Source organism: Chlorocebus sabaeus, chromosome 20, assembly GCF_047675955.1.
Source record: "Chlorocebus sabaeus isolate Y175 chromosome 20, mChlSab1.0.hap1, whole genome shotgun sequence".
Classification (NCBI taxonomy): Eukaryota; Metazoa; Chordata; class Mammalia; order Primates; family Cercopithecidae; genus Chlorocebus; species Chlorocebus sabaeus.
The window spans coordinates 130,741,713-130,759,210 of NC_132923.1; the positions used below are offsets into that span (position 1 = coordinate 130,741,713).

The window sequence follows — 17,498 nt, forward strand, 5'->3', positions numbered from 1 at the left end:
AGGAGCTCCGTGTCCTCTGGGGAGTGGGAGTGTCCTTTCTCTTTTGTTTCCGGAGGCTCAGGCTGGGAGGTTCCATGGGCAGTCTCCCTCTGGGAGCAGCTTTGTGATGCTGCCTCTGCCTCGGGTGGTCCAGTTCAGATCCCACACCCATGAGGATGAGTGGTGTTAGCGACTGCACCTGGCCGAGGGGACTCGCTCTTTTTGGTGGCACCTGTAGGACTCTGCAGAACGTATTGATGGACAGGGTTCTATCCTGGAAAGATGGAAAGCCACCAGCCCAGAGTCCTCTCTGCTTTCTGGGACCCCACCCCACGCTGCGAACCCTCTTTTTCTTGCAGAGGAGGTGCTTCCTGAGAAGGAAAAGATCCTGGACAAGCTGGAGCTGAGCTTGATCCACAGCAGAGGGGACGGTTCTGAACTCAGGCCAGGTCTGGGGCTCTTCTGTGTTCTCTACCTGTGCCCCATGGTCCCTTGAGGGTGCCCTCTGGATCCTGTTCAGCCTCCCACAGTCTCCCAGGCACTGTCCCCTTGGCCCCGGGTCTGATTGGAGCTGGCAGGTGGGAGCCTGGATTCACCAGCACCTCACAGCCAGGGCTGGGGACAGACTCACCGCTCCTCTCTCCTGAGCGCTGCTGTGCCTCAGCCCCTGAGTGAGAGGAGAGCTGGTCATAGAGCCTGGCCTGGGGGATTTGGGGCTCAGTTGGAAGCTTTGCATACTTCTAGGCACTGGAATGTTCTGAACAGTTGTCCTCAGATCAGCCCCCTCAGGCAGCTCTGTGTCTTTGAACTTGAGCTGTACTTTTCACAGCGCTCTCCTGTCCTCCTCCTGGGTGGTCCTTATGTGGTCGGGGAGGAGCGCTAGGGCCTGGAGCTAAGCCTCCCTGCCCAGGACAGAGAGAGGGACCGTTGGCTTGTTTAAGACCCTTCTGGGCAGCGAGCCCCCTGAGGACAAGGGGATGTATTCTACTTGCGTCCTGGGTCCCCAGTGCTTGGCAGAGAGAGGCCCCTGGGCACTGCTTTTTGGATGGATGAAAGAATGTGATCTGTCCCCGGCAGATGACACCAAGACTGAGGAGAAGGAGCCCATTGAAACACAGCAAAATGGTGACAAAGAGGAAGATGACGAGGGGAAGAAGGAGGACAAGAAGGGGAAATTCAAGTTCATGTTCAACATCGCAGATGGGGGCTTCACAGGTATTGGGGTTGGAGGAAGGGCGGAGAGCTGAGGCTTCCTGACTGTGGGTCCCAGGAGTCTAGATAAAGTTACCCAGTGGCAATTTTATACTAGAGTGCGACTGATTGATAGAAGTCCATTGTATAATCTTTCTTAGCAACACTGGAACACTGGACCTCTGGGGGTGGAGGCAGTGGCAAGTAGGGAGGGAGTGGCTCTCTAAGCCTGCCTGTGTGTGAAAGCCGGGGCACTTCTCATCCTGCTCACCCTGGCTTGTTTCCCAGAGTTGCACACGTTGTGGCAGAACGAGGAGCGGGCTGCTGTGTCCTCGGGGAAAATCTACGACATCTGGCACCGGCGCCACGACTACTGGCTGCTGGCGGGCATCGTGACGTATCCTTGGCCAGGCTGGGCTGGGCAGGCACTTGCCTGTTCCTCTGTGGACCTTGGGGAGAGCCCTCTGAGGGCTCTGGGGAAGCCATCCTTGCTCTTCCTCAATCTTCCTAATTTCTGGCGGTGGCTAGAAATCCTTGGCATTGCTGCGTCGCCCGCTCCCCACCGCTGTCATCACAGCTTCTTCCTTGTGTGTCTGTCTGGGTCCACATTTCCCTTTTTTTTTTTTGAGATAGAGTTTCACTCTGTCGCCCAGGCTGGAGTGCAGTGGCTTGATCTCGACTCACTGCAGCTGCCGCCTCCCATGTTCAGGTGATTCTCCTGCCTCAGCCTCCTGAGTAGCCTAGTAACAGGCACCCACTATACCCGGCTAATTTTTGTGTTTTTAATAGAGACAGGGTTTCACCATGTTGGCCAGGCTGGTCTCGAACTCCTGACCTCAAGTGATCCACCCGCCTCAGCCTCCCAAAGTGCTGAGATTACAAGGTGTGAGCCACCGTGCCCGGCCTTTTTCTTTTTTTTTGAGATGGAGTCTCACTCTGTGGCCTAGGCTGGAGTGCAGTGGTGTGATCTCAGCTCACTGCAACCTCTGCCTCCCGGGTTCAAGTGATTCTTCTGCCTCAGCCTCCTGAGTAGCTGGGACTACAGGCATGTGCCACCACGCCTGGCTAGTTTTTGTAATTTTAGTAGAGACGGGGTTTCGCTATGTTGGCCAGGCTGGTCTCAAGCTCCTGGCCTCAAGACCTTGGCCTCCCAAAGTGCTGGGATTACAGGCGTGAGCCACCATGCCTGGCCCCAGATTTTCCTCTTATAAGCATACCAGTCATTGAATTTAGGGCACACCCTAATGCAGTGTGACCCTTTCTTGATTACATCTGCAAGTACTCTTGTTTCCAAAAAAGGTTCCCATTCACGGGTGCTGGGGGCAGGACTTAAATGTATGCACCCCAGGTTGTTGGGGTGAAGAGTTAACCCTCTGAAGCCCCAGGGCTGTGTCTGGTGCACCCAGGGCACCTGTCAGTGTCTGCTGATACTGTCACTGTTGTGTCATCAATATGTTCATCGTGTAGCCTGGCTTAAGGACTTGCCTGAGAGCATACAGCCAGGATGCCGATCCCCGGGCTGGCCTCTCCCTCTGCCTGAGCTGCCTCCCCTTATGGCCCCACCTCTTCTAATGACCGGGTTTGCCCTTAACGGTGCCCCACCCAGGCACGGCTATGCCCGCTGGCAGGACATCCAGAATGACCCGCGGTACATGATCCTCAACGAGCCCTTCAAGTCTGAGATCCACAAGGGCAACTACCTGGAGATGAAGAACAAGTTCCTGGCCCGCAGGTTTAAGGTCAGTCTTCTGAAGGGCCAGGGGCTGCAGGGGCGGGGAGGGGCCTCCCAAAGGCAAAGGAATTAAAGAACAGCAACCCCTCCACATGTAGCTGGGTCACACAGCCATGAAGCAGTCAGCAAGTCCATCAACTAACAATGGTGGATCCTTGCTCTGGCCCTGGCCCCACTGGGGAGTCATCTGCCTCCTTGGGGTGATGAGGTACAGAGAACCCAGCTTGGTGACAGCTCCAAGGGTTGGCCACCACCAGGCCAGGGCAGGCAGCAGATGGCAGTACGTCTCCTTTCCCTCCTTTCTGCCGGGAGCCTTGGCCTGGGGCGGGCGCTGGTGGAGGACGGAGGGTAGCCATTCAGGGGGAGGGGCCGGGCCGACGCTGCCCCCTACCCCCAGCTGCTGGAGCAGGCGCTGGTCATTGAGGAGCAGCTCCGGAGGGCCGCGTACCTGAACATGACCCAGGACCCCAACCACCCCGCCATGGCCCTCAACGCCCGCCTGGCTGAAGTGGAGTGCCTTGCCGAGAGCCACCAGCACCTGTCCAAGGAGTCCCTTGCCGGGAACAAGCCTGCCAATGCTGTCCTGCACAAGGGTGAGCGAGCCCTGCCCCCCGCGGGGTGGCCCCCGCAACCCTCCTCCTGCCCAGCCAGTGCTCTTGGCTGTAGATGAGGGTGCTGATGGGGTAGGGGCTGGGGACAGATGTCAGCCCAAAGGGCAGTGGACTTCTGGGCCAAGATGGGACAGTCCTATCATCAGACCCCTCATCGCCCCGGAGGGAAACTGAGGCTGCTTGCTTCTCCAGCCTGTTTCTCAAGCCTGCTCTGTGCAGGCCCTGACCCGGGCTAGTGACACACAAAACCACGAAACTGTAAAGGCTTCTGAGTCCTGACAGCGTGCCTTAAATGCATTGTGTCTTTAGCCCGGGCGATACCCATCGGCCTGGAACCTTCTCGTGGGCCGTGTGCGGGAGGGGGAAGTAGTTTGCCCAAGATCTCCTGCGATTCAGACCTTTGGTGCTGGCTGCACATCTCTGCCTGTGGTCACAGGGCACAATTCTGCCTTCGGGGCTCCCAGATGGCTGGGGGAGGGAGTGGCCCTGTGGTGAGAGTTGCTGTACCCATCCCCGTGCCTTGCAGCCCTCCTTGGTGTACTCCGACCCTGTGCCTTAGCAGGGCCTGGGGCTGCAGGCCTCCCTGAGGACTCTTAGGAGGGAAGCTTCTGGCTGGCTCATCTGCAGCCCGTGGGCCCCTGCCCAGCCCAGAGGGGCTCCTGGGAGGAGTTCTTTGGAAGCTTCTGCTGGGTCCCCCACTTGGCAACGCTGCCTGGCAGCTTGGGAGGGCCTGGTGCAGAGCACCTCCTGGTGCCCGGTTCTGGGCGAGTGCAGTCATACACCCTTGCAAATAAGACCCAGCTCTCAGGCTGCCTCCCCTGGCATAGCTCTTCATCCCTCCATCCCTCCATCATCCCTCCATGCCTCTGTCCTTCCACCCCTCCATCCCTCCGTTCCTCTGTTCTTTCACCCCTCCATCCCTCATCCTTCCATCATCCCTCATCCCTCCATTCCTCTATTCTTTCACCCCTCCATCCCTCATCCCTCCATCATCCCTCATCCCTCCATCCTTCCACACCTCCATCCTTCCATCCGTCCATCATTCCTCCATGCCTCCGTCCTTCCATCCCTCCATTTCTCCATCATTCCTCTGTTCCTTCATCATCCCACCATCTCTCTATCCTTCCACTCCTCCATCCCACCATCTCTCTATCCTTCCACTCCTCCATCCCACCATCTCTCTATCCTTCCACTCCTCCATCCCACCATCTCTCTATCCTTCCACTCCTCCATTCCACCATCTCTCTATCCTTCCACTCCTCCATCCCTCTATCCTTCCACTCCTCCATCCCACCATCCCTCTATCCTTCCACTCCTCCATCCCACCATCTCTCTATCCTTCCACTCCTCCATCCCACCATCTCTCTATCCTTCCACTCCTCCATCCCTCTATCCTTCCACTCCTCCATCCCACCATCTCTCTATCCTTCCACTCCTCCATCCCACCATCCCTCTATCCTTCCACTCCTCCATCCCACCATCTCTCTATCCTTCCACTCCACTCCTCCATCCCTCCATCCCTTTATCCTTCCACTCCACTCCTCCATCCCTCATCCCTCCATCATCCCTCATCCCTCCATCCTTCTACCCCTCCATCCTTCCATTATCCCTTCATCATACCTCCATCCCTTCATCCCTCCATCTCTCCATCATCCCTTCATCATTGCTCCATTCCTCCATCATCCTTCCATTTTCCCTCCATTCCTCCATCTTTCCACCCCATCCCTCCATCTCTCCATCATCTTCCCATCCTTCCATCTCTCCATTTCTCCACCCCTCCATCCCTCCTCCATCCCTCCATCATCTCTCCATCCCTCCATCCTTCCATTCCTCTGTCCCTCCATTATCCCTTCATCATCCCTTCATCCCTCCATCTTCCCATCATCTCTCCATCATCCCTCCATCCCTCTATCATCCTTCCATCATCTCTCCATCCCTCCATCCTTCCACCCCTTCATCCGTCCATCTCTCCATCATCACTTCATCTCTCCACCCCTCCAACCCTCCATCATCCCTCCATCCTTCCATCCCTCCATCATTCCTCCATCCCTCCATCATCCCTATATATCTCCATGTCTCCACCATCCCTCTATCATCCCTCCATCACCCATCCCTCCACTGTCCCTTCATCCCTCCATCCCTAAATCTCTCCATCATCCCTCCATCCCTCCATCTTCCTTCCCTCCATCTTCCCTCCATTATCCCTCCATCCCTCCATCCTTCCACCCCTCCATCCCTCCATCATCCCTCCATCCCTCCATTATCCCTCCATCCCTATATCTCTCCATCTTTTGTCATCCCTCCATCTCTCCATTATCCCTCTGTCATCCCTTCATTGTTCCATCATCCCTCCATCCCTCCATCTCTCCATCATCCTTCATCATCCCTCATCCCTCTATTATCCCTCCATCATCCCTTCATCCCTCCATCATCACTTCATCATCCCTACATCCTTTTATCTCTCCATCATCCCTTCATCATCCCTACATCCCTCCACCATCCTCCATCTCTCCATCATTCCTCTATCTCTCCATCATTCCTTCATTATCCCTCCATCCCTCCATCTTCCCTCCATCATCCCTCCATCTCTCCACCCCTCCATCCCTCCATCATCCCTCCATCCCTCCATCATCACTCCATCCCTCCATCATCTTCCATCTCTCCATCATTCCTCCATCTCTCCGTCATTCCTTCATTATCCCTCTGTCCCTCCATCATCCCTCCATCTCTCCACCCCTCCATCCCTCCATCATCCCTTCATCTCTCCATCATCCCTTCATTATCCCTCCATCATTCCTCCATCTTCCCTCCATTATCCCTATATGATCTCTCCATCCCTCCATCCTTCCACCTCTCCATCCTTCCATCCCTCCATCCCTCCATCCATCCCTCCATCCCTCCATCATCCCATCATCCCTCCATCCCTCCATCTTCCCTCCATCCCTCCATTATCCCTCCATTATTCCTCTGTTATCCCTACATTATCCCTCCATCCCTCCATCCTTCCACCCCTCCATTCATCCATCCTTCCACCCCTCAATACCTCCATCATCCTTCCATCTCTCCATCATTCCTCCATCTCTCCATCTTCCTTCCATTCCTCCATCTTCCCTCCATTGTCCCTCCATCATCCCTCCATCCCTCCACCCCTCCATCCCTCCACCCCTCCATCCCTCCATCCCTCCACCCTTCCATCCCTCCATCCCTCCACCCCTCCGTCCTTCCACCCCCCCATTCATCCATCCTTCCACCCCTCCATTCCATCATCCTTCTCTCTCCATCAGTCCTCCATGCCTCCATCTTCCTTCCATTTCTCTGTCTTCCCTCCATTATCCCTCCATTATCCCTCCATCTTTCCACCCCTCCACCCCTCCATCCCTCCATCCCTCCACCCCTCTACCCCTCTACCCCTCCACCCCCCATCCCTCCACCCCTCCACCCTTCCACCCCCCATCCCTCCACCCTTCCACCCCTCCATCTCTCCATCCCTCCACCTTTCCATTCCTCCATCCTTCCACCCCTCCATCCCTTCACCCCTCCATCCCTCCATCCTGCCATTCCTCTGCCTCCCACCACAGTTCTGAACCAGCTGGAGGAGCTGCTGAGCGACATGAAGGCGGATGTGACCCGGCTGCCATCCATGCTGTCCCGCATCCCCCCGGTGGCCGCCCGGCTGCAGATGTCGGAGCGCAGCATCCTGAGCCGCCTGACCAACCGTGCCGGGGACCCCACCATCCAGCAGGTCAGGCTCGGCCTGTGTGCCCCGGCCCGACCCCCTGGTGTGCCCCTGGGTGGAGGCTGGGTGGGGGGCCTGAGACCACCTGTGAAGCTGGGTCCTTGCCTCCAGGGCGCTTTCGGCTCCTCCCAGATGTACAGCAACAACTTTGGGCCCAACTTCCGGGGCCCTGGACCGGGAGGGATTGTCAACTACAACCAGATGCCCCTGGGGCCCTATGTGACCGGTAGGTGCCCGTCCGCTCCGGGCAGCATGCACACGGGTGCCCGCCGGGCCCGGCCTGCCTGCTGCTGCCGCCGACGCCAGGCAAGCCCGGTCTCTTCTTTTTTTGACAGATATCTAGCCGTCCCCGAGACTTCCCTGTGTTGCAGCGCTCTTTTCCAGCTGAGGTGAGGGCTGCTGGGTGCTGCTCTTCGTCCCCGCCACCCCATTGCTGGCAAATCAGGCCTGGCCACAGTCAGCCCCGTCCCCGCACTTGACTCCCTTCCCTAAGTCCTGAAGCTTTTACTGCCTCCGGCGGCTTCGAGAGTCACCACCTGCCTGGAGCCCCTCTACCTTGCCCCCTTGGCCCTGGGACCACCTTGTGGCCCACGTTCTGTCCACTGGGAGGCTGGGGTGGCAGGACGTGAAGGGGTCGGCGGACTTGGGTGAGCTCCTGTGTGTACACGTGTGTTCTCATTTGCACACGTGTTCCCAGCGCAAGTCAGAGACTGCTGCCCCTGCGTGGAGCCCTGTCCTGCCCCTGCTGTCCTGCTGGTGGCGGACATCACATCTTGTCTTACACCCTCACTCCCTGCCCAGGACCAGGAGGGTGGCTGAAGGTTTTATGGGGGTTGTTGGCCAAGAGAGGGGGCTTATTTCATAGAGACTGCCAGTTCACTCTGGGCGTCTTCTCTGGGGCCGCCAGCCTCCACCACATTGTGTCTGTCCCTGTGGGAACTGTGTCTTGCTGGTGGAGGCTCCAGAGGGGTTTCCTGGCTGGCTGCCCCTGCCCGCTGCTGCTTCCTGGGTGCTCTCAGAACTTTGGGTGTAGCTCATGGTCTGGCCCGGCAGCCTGTGGCTGGGAGGTCGTGGCTGGGGGTCCCGATCATAGTTGATTGTGATAGGCGGAGAAGCTGCTATAGGCTGTTGGGTGCCACCCTGTTGCCCCCTATAACTGCCCACCTGCTTAACCTACTGATTTGCCTTTTGCAGCCACGCCTGCCGGGCCACATGCCCGACCCCCATGGGAGAGAAAAGCTGCCGCCTTTTTAGGAGCCAGCGCCACCTTGGGACAAAAAGGGAAACTGAATAATGCCATCACATGGAGGACGAGGCCCAGCCCGCCTGGGCCAGAGCCCAGAAGTGCCACCTCATCATAATTCAAGTGTTCTTCCATACAGCGTTGCCCCCACAACCACGCCGGACGTGCCCCCTCTCCACCTTTTCCAGACGACTTCTTAGAAGAGATTTCATTTATTTGTACATCTTTTGCACTTTCCTATTGAAGACTTGAACACGTTTGTCTTGATAAAAGTTGGATGACGTATGGAAGATTCGAACCTGCAGCACTGACATCTCTTTACCGATGGGTTCCAGACCCAAGGTAGCCCTGGCACTGCCCTGTGGACTCGGCCCAGCTGGGGAGGACACGGCGCCCGGTGCCCTGGGAGCCCTCCGCGTCCCCTGCCTGTCCTGTCTGCACCTGTGTGACTGCCCCCTCTGCTTCAGCCCCCTGCCCGATTGGAGCCTCCCAACACCAGAGAGGGCAGGCTTGGGGAGCCCCTGTCCAGCCCAGTGGTGAGACCCTGGCTGACATTTCCCCTCCTTCCTACCAAGGCTGGAGGCTGCCAGGTGTTTGCTCTCTCCTTGCGGGGAGGAGGATCCTCTGCCAGCAGGTGTCTGTCCCTGGCCCAGCGTGTCTTGAAGGCCCTGAACTCTGTTACCAGTGGGGGGCCTGTGGCCCCGGCTCTTCGTGGCGGGCAGAAGCGTGTGATCCCAGGAGGGTGGGCTGGGGAGGACCAGTGCTTGCCTCGGAGCCACTGCTGCATTTGGGGGTTTGCCTTTTGCCAGAGGTGTGGTTAAGGGCAGTGATAGCTGGCGCCCCAGCAAGGAGGGTCATGGGCCCTGAGCTGGCCCAGGAGACCCTGGCCCTGCCGTGTGCCCTGGGATGCCTGCCCCGCCCACCTCCACGGGTGGAACCAGGCTGCCCCTGGGGGCCTGGACTTGTCCCATTCCCCTGTCCCTGGAAAGGCCCTCCCGGGGCCTTCCTGCCTGAGGCTGCAGTCTTGGAGGGCGTGGGGAGAGCTCTGCCTGAGGGGGACCCGACCCAGTGCCCTCTGCAGACTCCTCCCAGCTGCAGCACCAGGGGCTTGCTGCCTTGTCTCCTGCCAGGAGCGCTCTGGAGTCCCCAAACCATCTTCCCACATGGGGGTTGTTGGAATCCTACCCACTCCCCCGGCCCCTGCCCCTCCAAGTTGGGGACGGAGATGGGGAGCAGGTCAGGCCCTCCCTAGGCCTGTCTGTGTCTGATCCTCCTCCCAGCCCCAGGTCCACCTGGAAGGCATTTCTGAGTCTTGAACTGAGACCTTCCCAGGGAAGGTGCCTTGGGTGCAGAATCCTGGGAGTGTTAGGAAAGGGCTCCGTGAAAAACCCAGCTGGGTCTGGGGTGGAGGTGCCCACAGGGGCTGGGGCTCAGCTCCCTGCAGAGGGCCTGCCTGGGACTTAGTGGGCCAGGGCTGGGTCAGGATTCACCGGCTTGTGTTGCAGACACTGGAGTGATTGCCTGGCCCTCGCTAAGCCCCAGATGCTTCACTCATAATGAGGCTCTCTCTGAACCCCGGAGGGCGGGACCCGTGAGCCCTTCATCTTGGCGCACTCCCACACTCCAGTCTGGATCCAGGTCTGGAAGGCCAGGCTGACCCTGACACTGCAGGTGGGCGTAGTGGGGAGCACCCTGGAGTGGAGATGATCGTCAGCGGGCTCACATGTGGTTTATCCACACGCGTGTTGTGTGCTCTGCAGTGCCTCCCGGCAAAGGCTCCTGGCTCGGGTCACAGGCGAGGTGACCTGCCATAAACTCACTCCTGTGCCCTCATCCCCAACCAAGCAGTGGCCAGCACTGGGGTTGGCTGTCACTGGGAGCAGTGCCCACCTTCCTTGGCCCACAGCAGATAGGTCCCGAGCAGCAGGACTGGAGACCTGTGGCGGTCAGGGTAGGGGTCTGTGTCTCCACCCCAAGGGCTGATGGTCCCTCCCCTGGGAGCCCCTCCTTCCAGGCAGCCTTGCTGTGTCCCTTCCTCTCTGCCTCCCTCCCAGGCCTCGCCAGGGCTCCCTTCTCCTCTGCCTGGTTAGACTCGGGCACCCAGGAAAGCCTGGTCAGAGCGCCTTCGGGCCTGGGCCCCTTGCACTGCCTGGTCCAGAAGGGCCACGTGGTGTTCTCCGTGGCCGGCACCCCGGAGCCCGGGAGGGGTGAGCTGCTGAGTCACAGCGGGTTTGGGGCTGACCAGTTTGGGAGAGGAGAAAAGATCTGAGAGTGTCTTCTTGGTTGTCAGTCATCTCTGCCGAAAGTGGTGATGGTGGCTTCCGTGGTTGGCATCTTCTGGCTGGGTTTGGTTTTTGCTGCTGGTGGAATCGGGGTCCTCAGGCATGAGCATGAGCCCAAAGTACCAGTCTGCGATTGGAGATTTGCAGCCACTTTATTTAAGCCAGTGCTGAGTAGGGCTTCTGCAGAGCCACATTTGAGCCAAGGTCTTGGAAGGCATTGCCCCATGGGCTCAGGTTACTCGGGGTGGAGTGCGCGCGTCTACAGGACCCTCACATACATGCCTGAGGCAGAAGCAGCATCCCCCGTGAAAGCCACCTTCTGAAGCTCCTGTGTTTTCTGCCAACTTGGCTTCTCCCAGGGGCAGGCCGGACTTTCCCTGCCCCCTATGATTGAAATCCCCCTGCTTTCGGGGGGGCGGCCTTCCCAGAGTTCCCCGGGTGCTCCCCTGCCCAAGTCAGGAGCTGACCAAGCCTTGGCCCCGTGACACCTGCAGCCCTCACTCTTGTCATCCAGGACACTTGAGGGCCCCAGGAGGTGGAGCGGAGAGTGGGCCTGGGGACGTGGGAGCTGGAAGCCAGGTGGAGCTGGTCAAGTGTTGGTCACTTGGAGCCTCCAGTGTGCGTCGGGGTCCGTGGGCAGGGGACAGGGCATGGGTGCGGGCCAAGGCTGGCGTGCCTCTCTGCTCTCGCTGTATTGGTGACCTGGCCTCCGCCCTCCCCCGGTCTCTCCTGTGCACGGCCCAGCCTGGGTCTCGGAAGCTGCTTCCTGGCCCGTTTTCTATGTCTGGAAGTTTACAGGTTGTGGTGCATCAGCCCAAACTCACTGGCGTTGTGTTTTGTTTTGTTTCTTTTTCTTTAATTTTCAGATTTTTTTTAACAAAGTATTTTTTTAGGTGCGATAACCCAGAAAGGGCCCGTTGGGTGTGTGTGTGTGTCCTGAACTCCTCGAGCAGAGACTGGAGCCCAAGCACCCTTGGAGACAAGTCCCACTGGCCCGTGGGGTCTGAGTTCAGGGGTGTGAAGGGAGCAGACCCCACCGGCCCAGGCCCAGCTAAGAGGGGGCTGATCCCTTTCCCCAGGCACAGCCCCGGGCTGGCAAAGGGAGGGTCCTGGATTGGGTGCAGGGCGCGCCAGGAGTCCCAGCCAGGGTGGCCCCGGCGGGGGCGGGTCGAGCTTTGGAAGCCAGGCTCCCCTGTGAACCGTGGCTTGTCTGGTCTTCGCCCACGGGGGCTGGACAGAGGCTGTAGCCGACACAATCACCTTTTCTTTGTACTCTGTGTGTATGTTTTGGTTTTCTGTGTTTTAATAAATCCTTTGGGAAAGGATTTAATCAGAGGTTTGTTTTTTTTTTTTTCTTTTTTAAGATTCAAGATTTAGAATGCGGTGGGGGCTGGGGCCAGGGAAGAGTGGTGGGGGGTGGGGGCGTGTCCGGAAGCCTTCTCTTGCCTGGGATGGTCATTTCATGGGTGCAGGGGCTCACTGGGAAGGGGGGGAGCACGAAACAGGGGTGTGCTAGAGTGGGGCTCCTTTCACCTGTACCCCAAACACATGCCATGAGAGCTTCTCCAGGCCTTGACCTCTGTCCTTGTGAGAGCAGCAGCCAGCCAGGTCCCCAGAGGGACAGCAGCCTCCCAGCCAGCAGCTTTGGGCCCTCAGAGTCGGGGAAAGAGAATGTGTGTGTTGGGGGCGGCAGGGGAGGCACTGGGCCCCTGGGCTGAATCCCTTGGGAGAGATGGGGGCGCCAGGTCTTCTGACCACCTCGTCCCCAGTCCCTGTCCCCGATCTCTCTCCACAGGCCCTTTCCAACCCACCTGCCTTTGGCTGCAGGCTCGGTTTGGGGGACACCCCAGCCCCTGCTGCTGGCAGCCTTTTCCTCCCCTCCCGTGTGGCCCTGGCCCAGCCCTGACCCCGAGGAAATGAGAGGGGCACAAAGGCGCAGACCGATGGGTTTGGGCTTTATTTTGTCATTCCATAAATACGGTGGCTGTGTCGTGATCTGAGTCTCGTTTGGAAGCTCGAGGCATAGGACAGTCTCTGCCTAGGTAGGGAATGCAGTTAGCTGAGGAACCACGGTCGGTTTTAAAAAAAAGACGGGGGGCGGGGACGGAAAAAGCACATTATTTACATGACTGGACAAGGACAGAAGATGGGAGGAAGCCCGTCACTCCCGGGGACCGCAAGGCTGAGTGGGAAACAGTGGGGGCTCCACAGCACCCAGCAGGGCCAGCGCCCTCCCTTCTAGACCCCGATTGCCCTTGGTCTTCTGTTCTTTCTCGGATGGTCCCACCTAACACCCCCCTCCCGAGGGGGGACCTGGCCCCAGGAGGCAGAACCCCTCACATCCTCCCTGTAGATGGGCGTGGAGCAAACAGGACATCCAGGAACCAGGTTGTGGAAAGAGCTTTGCCAGAGGCTGCCTGCATCCTGGCACTGGGCTCTTGGGCCTCACCAGGGGCCTGGCCTCTGTTTGGCAAACCCACAGTGGGGGCTCAGCTGCCCCAGGTGTGGCTTGCGTTAAGTAGCAGTGCCCACCCCGGGCACCACCTCACGCGCCGGTCCCTCTTCCAACAGTGGGTGGGGCTGGGGTGGCAGTAGGGATGGGGCCAGCCACCCTCCCTGATGGCGAAGGTGGGCCACCTGCCCTCTGGCACTATTGGCCACTGCAGGACCCTGTCCTAGAAGGAAGCAGGCGACCCCCACCTGGGCCCAGGGCCATAGGCTGGGACCTCCGTTGGGAAGGGACTTCCCCGCCCCACACTCAGAGGGCTGCTGCTGGTGAAGTGGGCAGCAGGACTGGGTGGAGTCCCCCGGGACTTGGTCTACGAGGGGCAAGGGTTCTAGGTGCCAGAGGCAGCATGAAGGTGGGCCAGGAAGAGCAGAAGCTGCATCCCTCTCCTTGCCTCACCCCAGCCTCTCCCTGCTGGTCTTTCTGACTTACACACGTTTCCCAGGCCTTGGCCTGTCCAGGACTGGACAGCAGGCTCCTGCTGGACAGCAGGGTGGAGCCTTCTGGAATAGTGGCTCCTCCAAGGGCAAAGTGGGAACGGAGGTGCTCGTGCTGAGGGTGTGCCTTGGGGGCAGGAGACACAGGCTTCCCTATGGAGCTAGCTGGCGAGGGGTGGGGGTGGCTTAAGTGGAGCCCTGCCCTGCGCGGTCAGCAAAGCCTGGGTACTGCTCAGGACACAGGCCTGGGCCTGCAGGTGGCACCCCCGCACCTGCAGATTTCCTGGCATCCCCAGCCCTCCGGCCCAAGCTGCACAGGGGTGTCACTCTGGCCTGTCCTGCCCTCTCTCCCCTCTCCCCAGTCTGTTCCAGGTGTCGGGTAGTGGGAGGGGCCAACAAGCCCCGGCCATCTTTCCAGGGAGAGGTTCCCTGAGGTCTTTTCCTACATTGTGGGGGCTGCCGTGGGGGTGCCGCACCCCAGTCCTGGGCACAGAAAACCCCAAGGACCCTTTCGTACTGAAAGGGTCCAAGCATGCTCTCTGCAAAACTCCAGCCCACCACCTCAGTGCAGAATAGCAGCCTGGGCTGGAGGGTGGCTTTAGAGAAAGTCTACAGGGGCCAAGAGGAGTGCGTCCTCGAGCACAGGGCTGGCCTTTGCTGCCACTTGCCACGGTGTGGCCAGCAGCCACGGTGCAGCTAGGAGCACATGACCATAGGGCCTTCTGAGGCCAGGACAGGGGTGGCCGGACAGAAGGGCCTGCCCCACTGGGACCCCTCCCATGTGCTCCGGGCATCACTGGTGTGAGGGCTCATCATTGGTGTGTAGGAGGAAGACGGTGGGATGCTGAGCTAGAAATCACAGCCCTACACTTTTTGTGGCTCCCAAATTGTAGAGCCGATCCCCCTGGGGTCCCTGGCCTGCCAGCGAGGGTGGGGGGGGTGGGGGTCAAGGGCCAGCTCGAGCTTGGTAGGCATGGCCCCCGCCGGGACCCAGTGGGACAGGTTGGAGCAGAGAAGGATGGGGGAGGAATCTGGGTCAGGCCCAGATTCCTGGAGCCCTTGGAAAGTGGGAGGTGGAGGAAGACCCCCAGTGGGGAGGCCCCTGCCCCAGCGACAAAGGCCCTGGCAGAAGGGACCCCTCGATGGGCCAGACCCCTTTTCCCTCTCCCCTTACACGGGGTAGGGATTCTCAGCAGAGGAGAGGCAGCCCTGCCTGCCCCAAGAACCCACCCAGGCTTTGGCCCGGCCTTGACTTGGGGAATCTTGGGAATCTTCGGGCCTTGACTTTGGGAATCTTGGCTGTGGCTGGGAGAAAGCTGGGTGGTCTTGGAGGATGAGCAGAGGTGACAGGCTTGGGTGGGGCCGCTCGAACGTCCTTCCTAACCAGTGCCGTCCCGGGCACAGATTGGACTTCGACGTTGTCCAGCGAAGCAGTGGGTGGTGTCTGGCAGCGACTGGGAGATCGTTTCCCGATGACGTCACAGTGTGGTGTTTTCTCTTGGATGCAAACCACACTCTTCACTTGGCTTCAGAACAGCTTAAGCGAGCGAACAGAGACTAGGAGGGAATGGCAAGTGTCCGAGCAGGCGGGCGGGGGCGGCTTAGGATCTGTAGTCCTTTTTGCTGTAGGGTTTATTGCCCAAAATACTATCAATCTCATGGATAATGGAAGACGACAGTTTTGGAAGGACCTGCGTGCAAGAACAAGAACGAATCAGAATCCCACCAAAAAGACGGGCCTGACCTGGGGAGGAGGGGTGTGAGGCTCTTCCAGATGCTCGACTGGCCAGGCCTGGGTTACCCCATCACACCTGGGCTCCATCTGAGGCAGATGGAGGCCACGCTGCCTTTGTATTCCAGAAGGTCTGGGGCAGAGAGGAAGCATGCCTGGGCCTGTGCGCTCCCCCTCAAATGTCAAGGTGCCCTAGAACCTTCCTGAAGGGTGGTGGCAGCAGTGACATAAAATGCAAACTCCAGGCCAAGTACTGGACTTCCATGTCCCCGACAGCTCTTTCCAGCTGCGCCTGCCTCAGCTAACAGCACCACTACCCTTCCGGGTGATACACCCGGGGCCCGACTTCCACCTCGCTCTCTCACCCCCACATCCAGTTTGTCAGCTAGTCCCGTGGGCCCCCACCTTCCCAAACATCCAGGATCCAACCACCACTCCCGTCTCAGACCCGCACCTGCCACTTCCCATCAGGGCTCTCTGCTTCGACTTTTGCTTCCCAGAGCCTCCCCGACGGAGCAGCCAGAGAGCAGGCTCCCTTTCCAGGCTGAGCTGCAGCTCGCCCTCCTCTGCCCACAATTTTGCCACGGCTCCCATCTCACTCAGAAGTCCTTGGAGGTGTGCCGTGCCTCTCGGGATCTGCCCCTCTGCTCCAGGCCTTCTTAGGCCTTTGCATCAACTGTTCCTGCTGATGGAAGGTTCTTCCCGCAGGCATTTGCATGCCTTACTCCGAATCTTTTCAAGACTGCTCAAGCACCACCTTCTCAACAAGCCCAGCTGACAGGCCCCCGGAACCTGGGTCTGCAGCGCCACCGTCCCTGGCCCCAGTTCCCATCCCCTCCCCTTACCTCTGGCTTCTCTCCTACGGCGCTCATCCACCCTGACACGCATTTTTTTTTTTTTTTTTAAGATGGAGTCTCGCTCTGTCACCCAGACTGGAGGGCAGTGGTACGATCTCAGCTCACTGCAAGCTCCGCCTCCCGGGTTCACACCATTCTCCTGCCTCAGCCTCCCGAGTAGCTGGGACTACAGGCGCCCGCCACCTCGCCTGGCTAGTTTTTTGTATTTTTTAGTAGAGACGGGGTTTCACCGTGTTAGCCAGGATAGTCTCGATCTCCTGACCTCGTGATTCGCCTGCCTCGGCCTCCCAAAGTGCTGGGATCACAGGCGTGAGCCACTGCGCCCGGCCTGCCCCAACACACATTCTAACCTCCTTGTTTCGTGCAGTTAGTGTTCATGTCTGTTCCTGCTGGAAAGCAGGCTCTCCAGGAGCAGAACTCTGATGGGTCCTGGACGCATCCTGAGCGCCTAGAACAGAGCCTGGCATGCAGGACGAGCCTGGGAGGATGCACTGGACAGGGCTCGGGCTGGGATGGGCGCTCTGCCCAGCAAGGCCTCTCACACTCACCTGTATTGCCCCAATGTTCTCCATGAGCTGGTCCGTGTTGGAGGCCCCCAGGAGCACGGAGCTGACTCCCTCATTCCTCAGGCACCAGGCTGTGGCGGTGAGACCCAAGGTGAGGGAGAAACATACACCCCAGGGGCCCCTGATGGTTCCGCCTGACTGGGCCGAGAGACCCAGCATCTTGGTCTGGGGGGCTGGGGGTGCCTAAGAAGCCCTGCAGTGCTGGGCACGGGCTTTGCCTAAGAGGAGGCTGGAGGTGGCACGGGGGAGCCCGCTGCTCCCTGATGGAGAGGTGGCCCAAGTGCTCAGCGCTCCCCGTCCTCTTCCCATGACAGGGGGAGCCCCATTACCAATGGCTGGCAGATGGAGGGGATGGCCCAGGTCCTCAGGGACTCCTGACATCCCCCTAGAGGCATGGGGTCCCAACCATGCCCCTTAGAGCCCTATTACCTGAGGCTGGCTGAGGGATGATGTCCAGGGATCCCCTCCCTCTCTCCCCAGGGACACTGGCCTCATGGCAACCTCGCCCTGTTACCTATGGCCACCTGGGGTAGGTTCTGCCCAGGGACACTGGCCCCATGGTGACCCCATCCTGTTACCTATGGCCAGCTGGAGCAGGTTCTCCCCAGGGACACTGGCCTCATGGC

At 59.3% G+C, this 17,498-nt stretch overlaps 2 protein-coding genes across 11 annotated transcripts in view; one reads left to right on the forward strand and one right to left on the reverse strand.

Moving 5' to 3' along the window:
• The window catches only part of CHD5 (chromodomain helicase DNA binding protein 5), a 79,356-nt gene extending 67,252 nt beyond the window's left edge, over positions 1 to 12,104 (forward strand). Inside the window, exons 34-42 of one of the 2 annotated variants that reach the window (XM_007980798.3) lie at positions 339 to 428; positions 1,057 to 1,194; positions 1,459 to 1,567; positions 2,777 to 2,909; positions 3,300 to 3,495; positions 7,092 to 7,255; positions 7,361 to 7,475; positions 7,585 to 7,638; positions 8,444 to 12,104. In XM_007980798.3, coding sequence (XP_007978989.3) covers positions 339 to 428; positions 1,057 to 1,194; positions 1,459 to 1,567; positions 2,777 to 2,909; positions 3,300 to 3,495; positions 7,092 to 7,255; positions 7,361 to 7,475; positions 7,585 to 7,592 — 953 coding nt within the window. In that variant the 3' untranslated portion in view covers positions 7,593 to 7,638; positions 8,444 to 12,104. The remainder of the gene's footprint in view (positions 1 to 338; positions 429 to 1,056; positions 1,195 to 1,458; positions 1,568 to 2,776; positions 2,910 to 3,299; positions 3,496 to 7,091; positions 7,256 to 7,360; positions 7,476 to 7,584; positions 7,639 to 8,443) is intronic. The other variant, XM_007980799.3, reaches the window with a different exon arrangement.
• Positions 12,105 to 12,716: 612 nt separating this feature from the next.
• Positions 12,717 to 17,498, reverse strand: part of KCNAB2 (potassium voltage-gated channel subfamily A regulatory beta subunit 2) — a 109,392-nt gene continuing 104,610 nt past the window's right edge. For 6 of the 9 annotated variants that reach the window (XM_007980829.3, XM_007980827.3, XM_007980830.3 and 3 more), the window contains 2 exons: positions 16,855 to 16,943; positions 12,717 to 15,408 (listed from right to left, as the gene is read on the reverse strand). In XM_007980829.3, coding sequence (XP_007979020.1) covers positions 15,319 to 15,408; positions 16,855 to 16,943 — 179 coding nt within the window. In that variant the 3' untranslated portion in view covers positions 12,717 to 15,318. The other 3 variants (XM_007980824.3, XM_037985134.2, XM_007980825.3) reach the window with 1 other exon arrangement.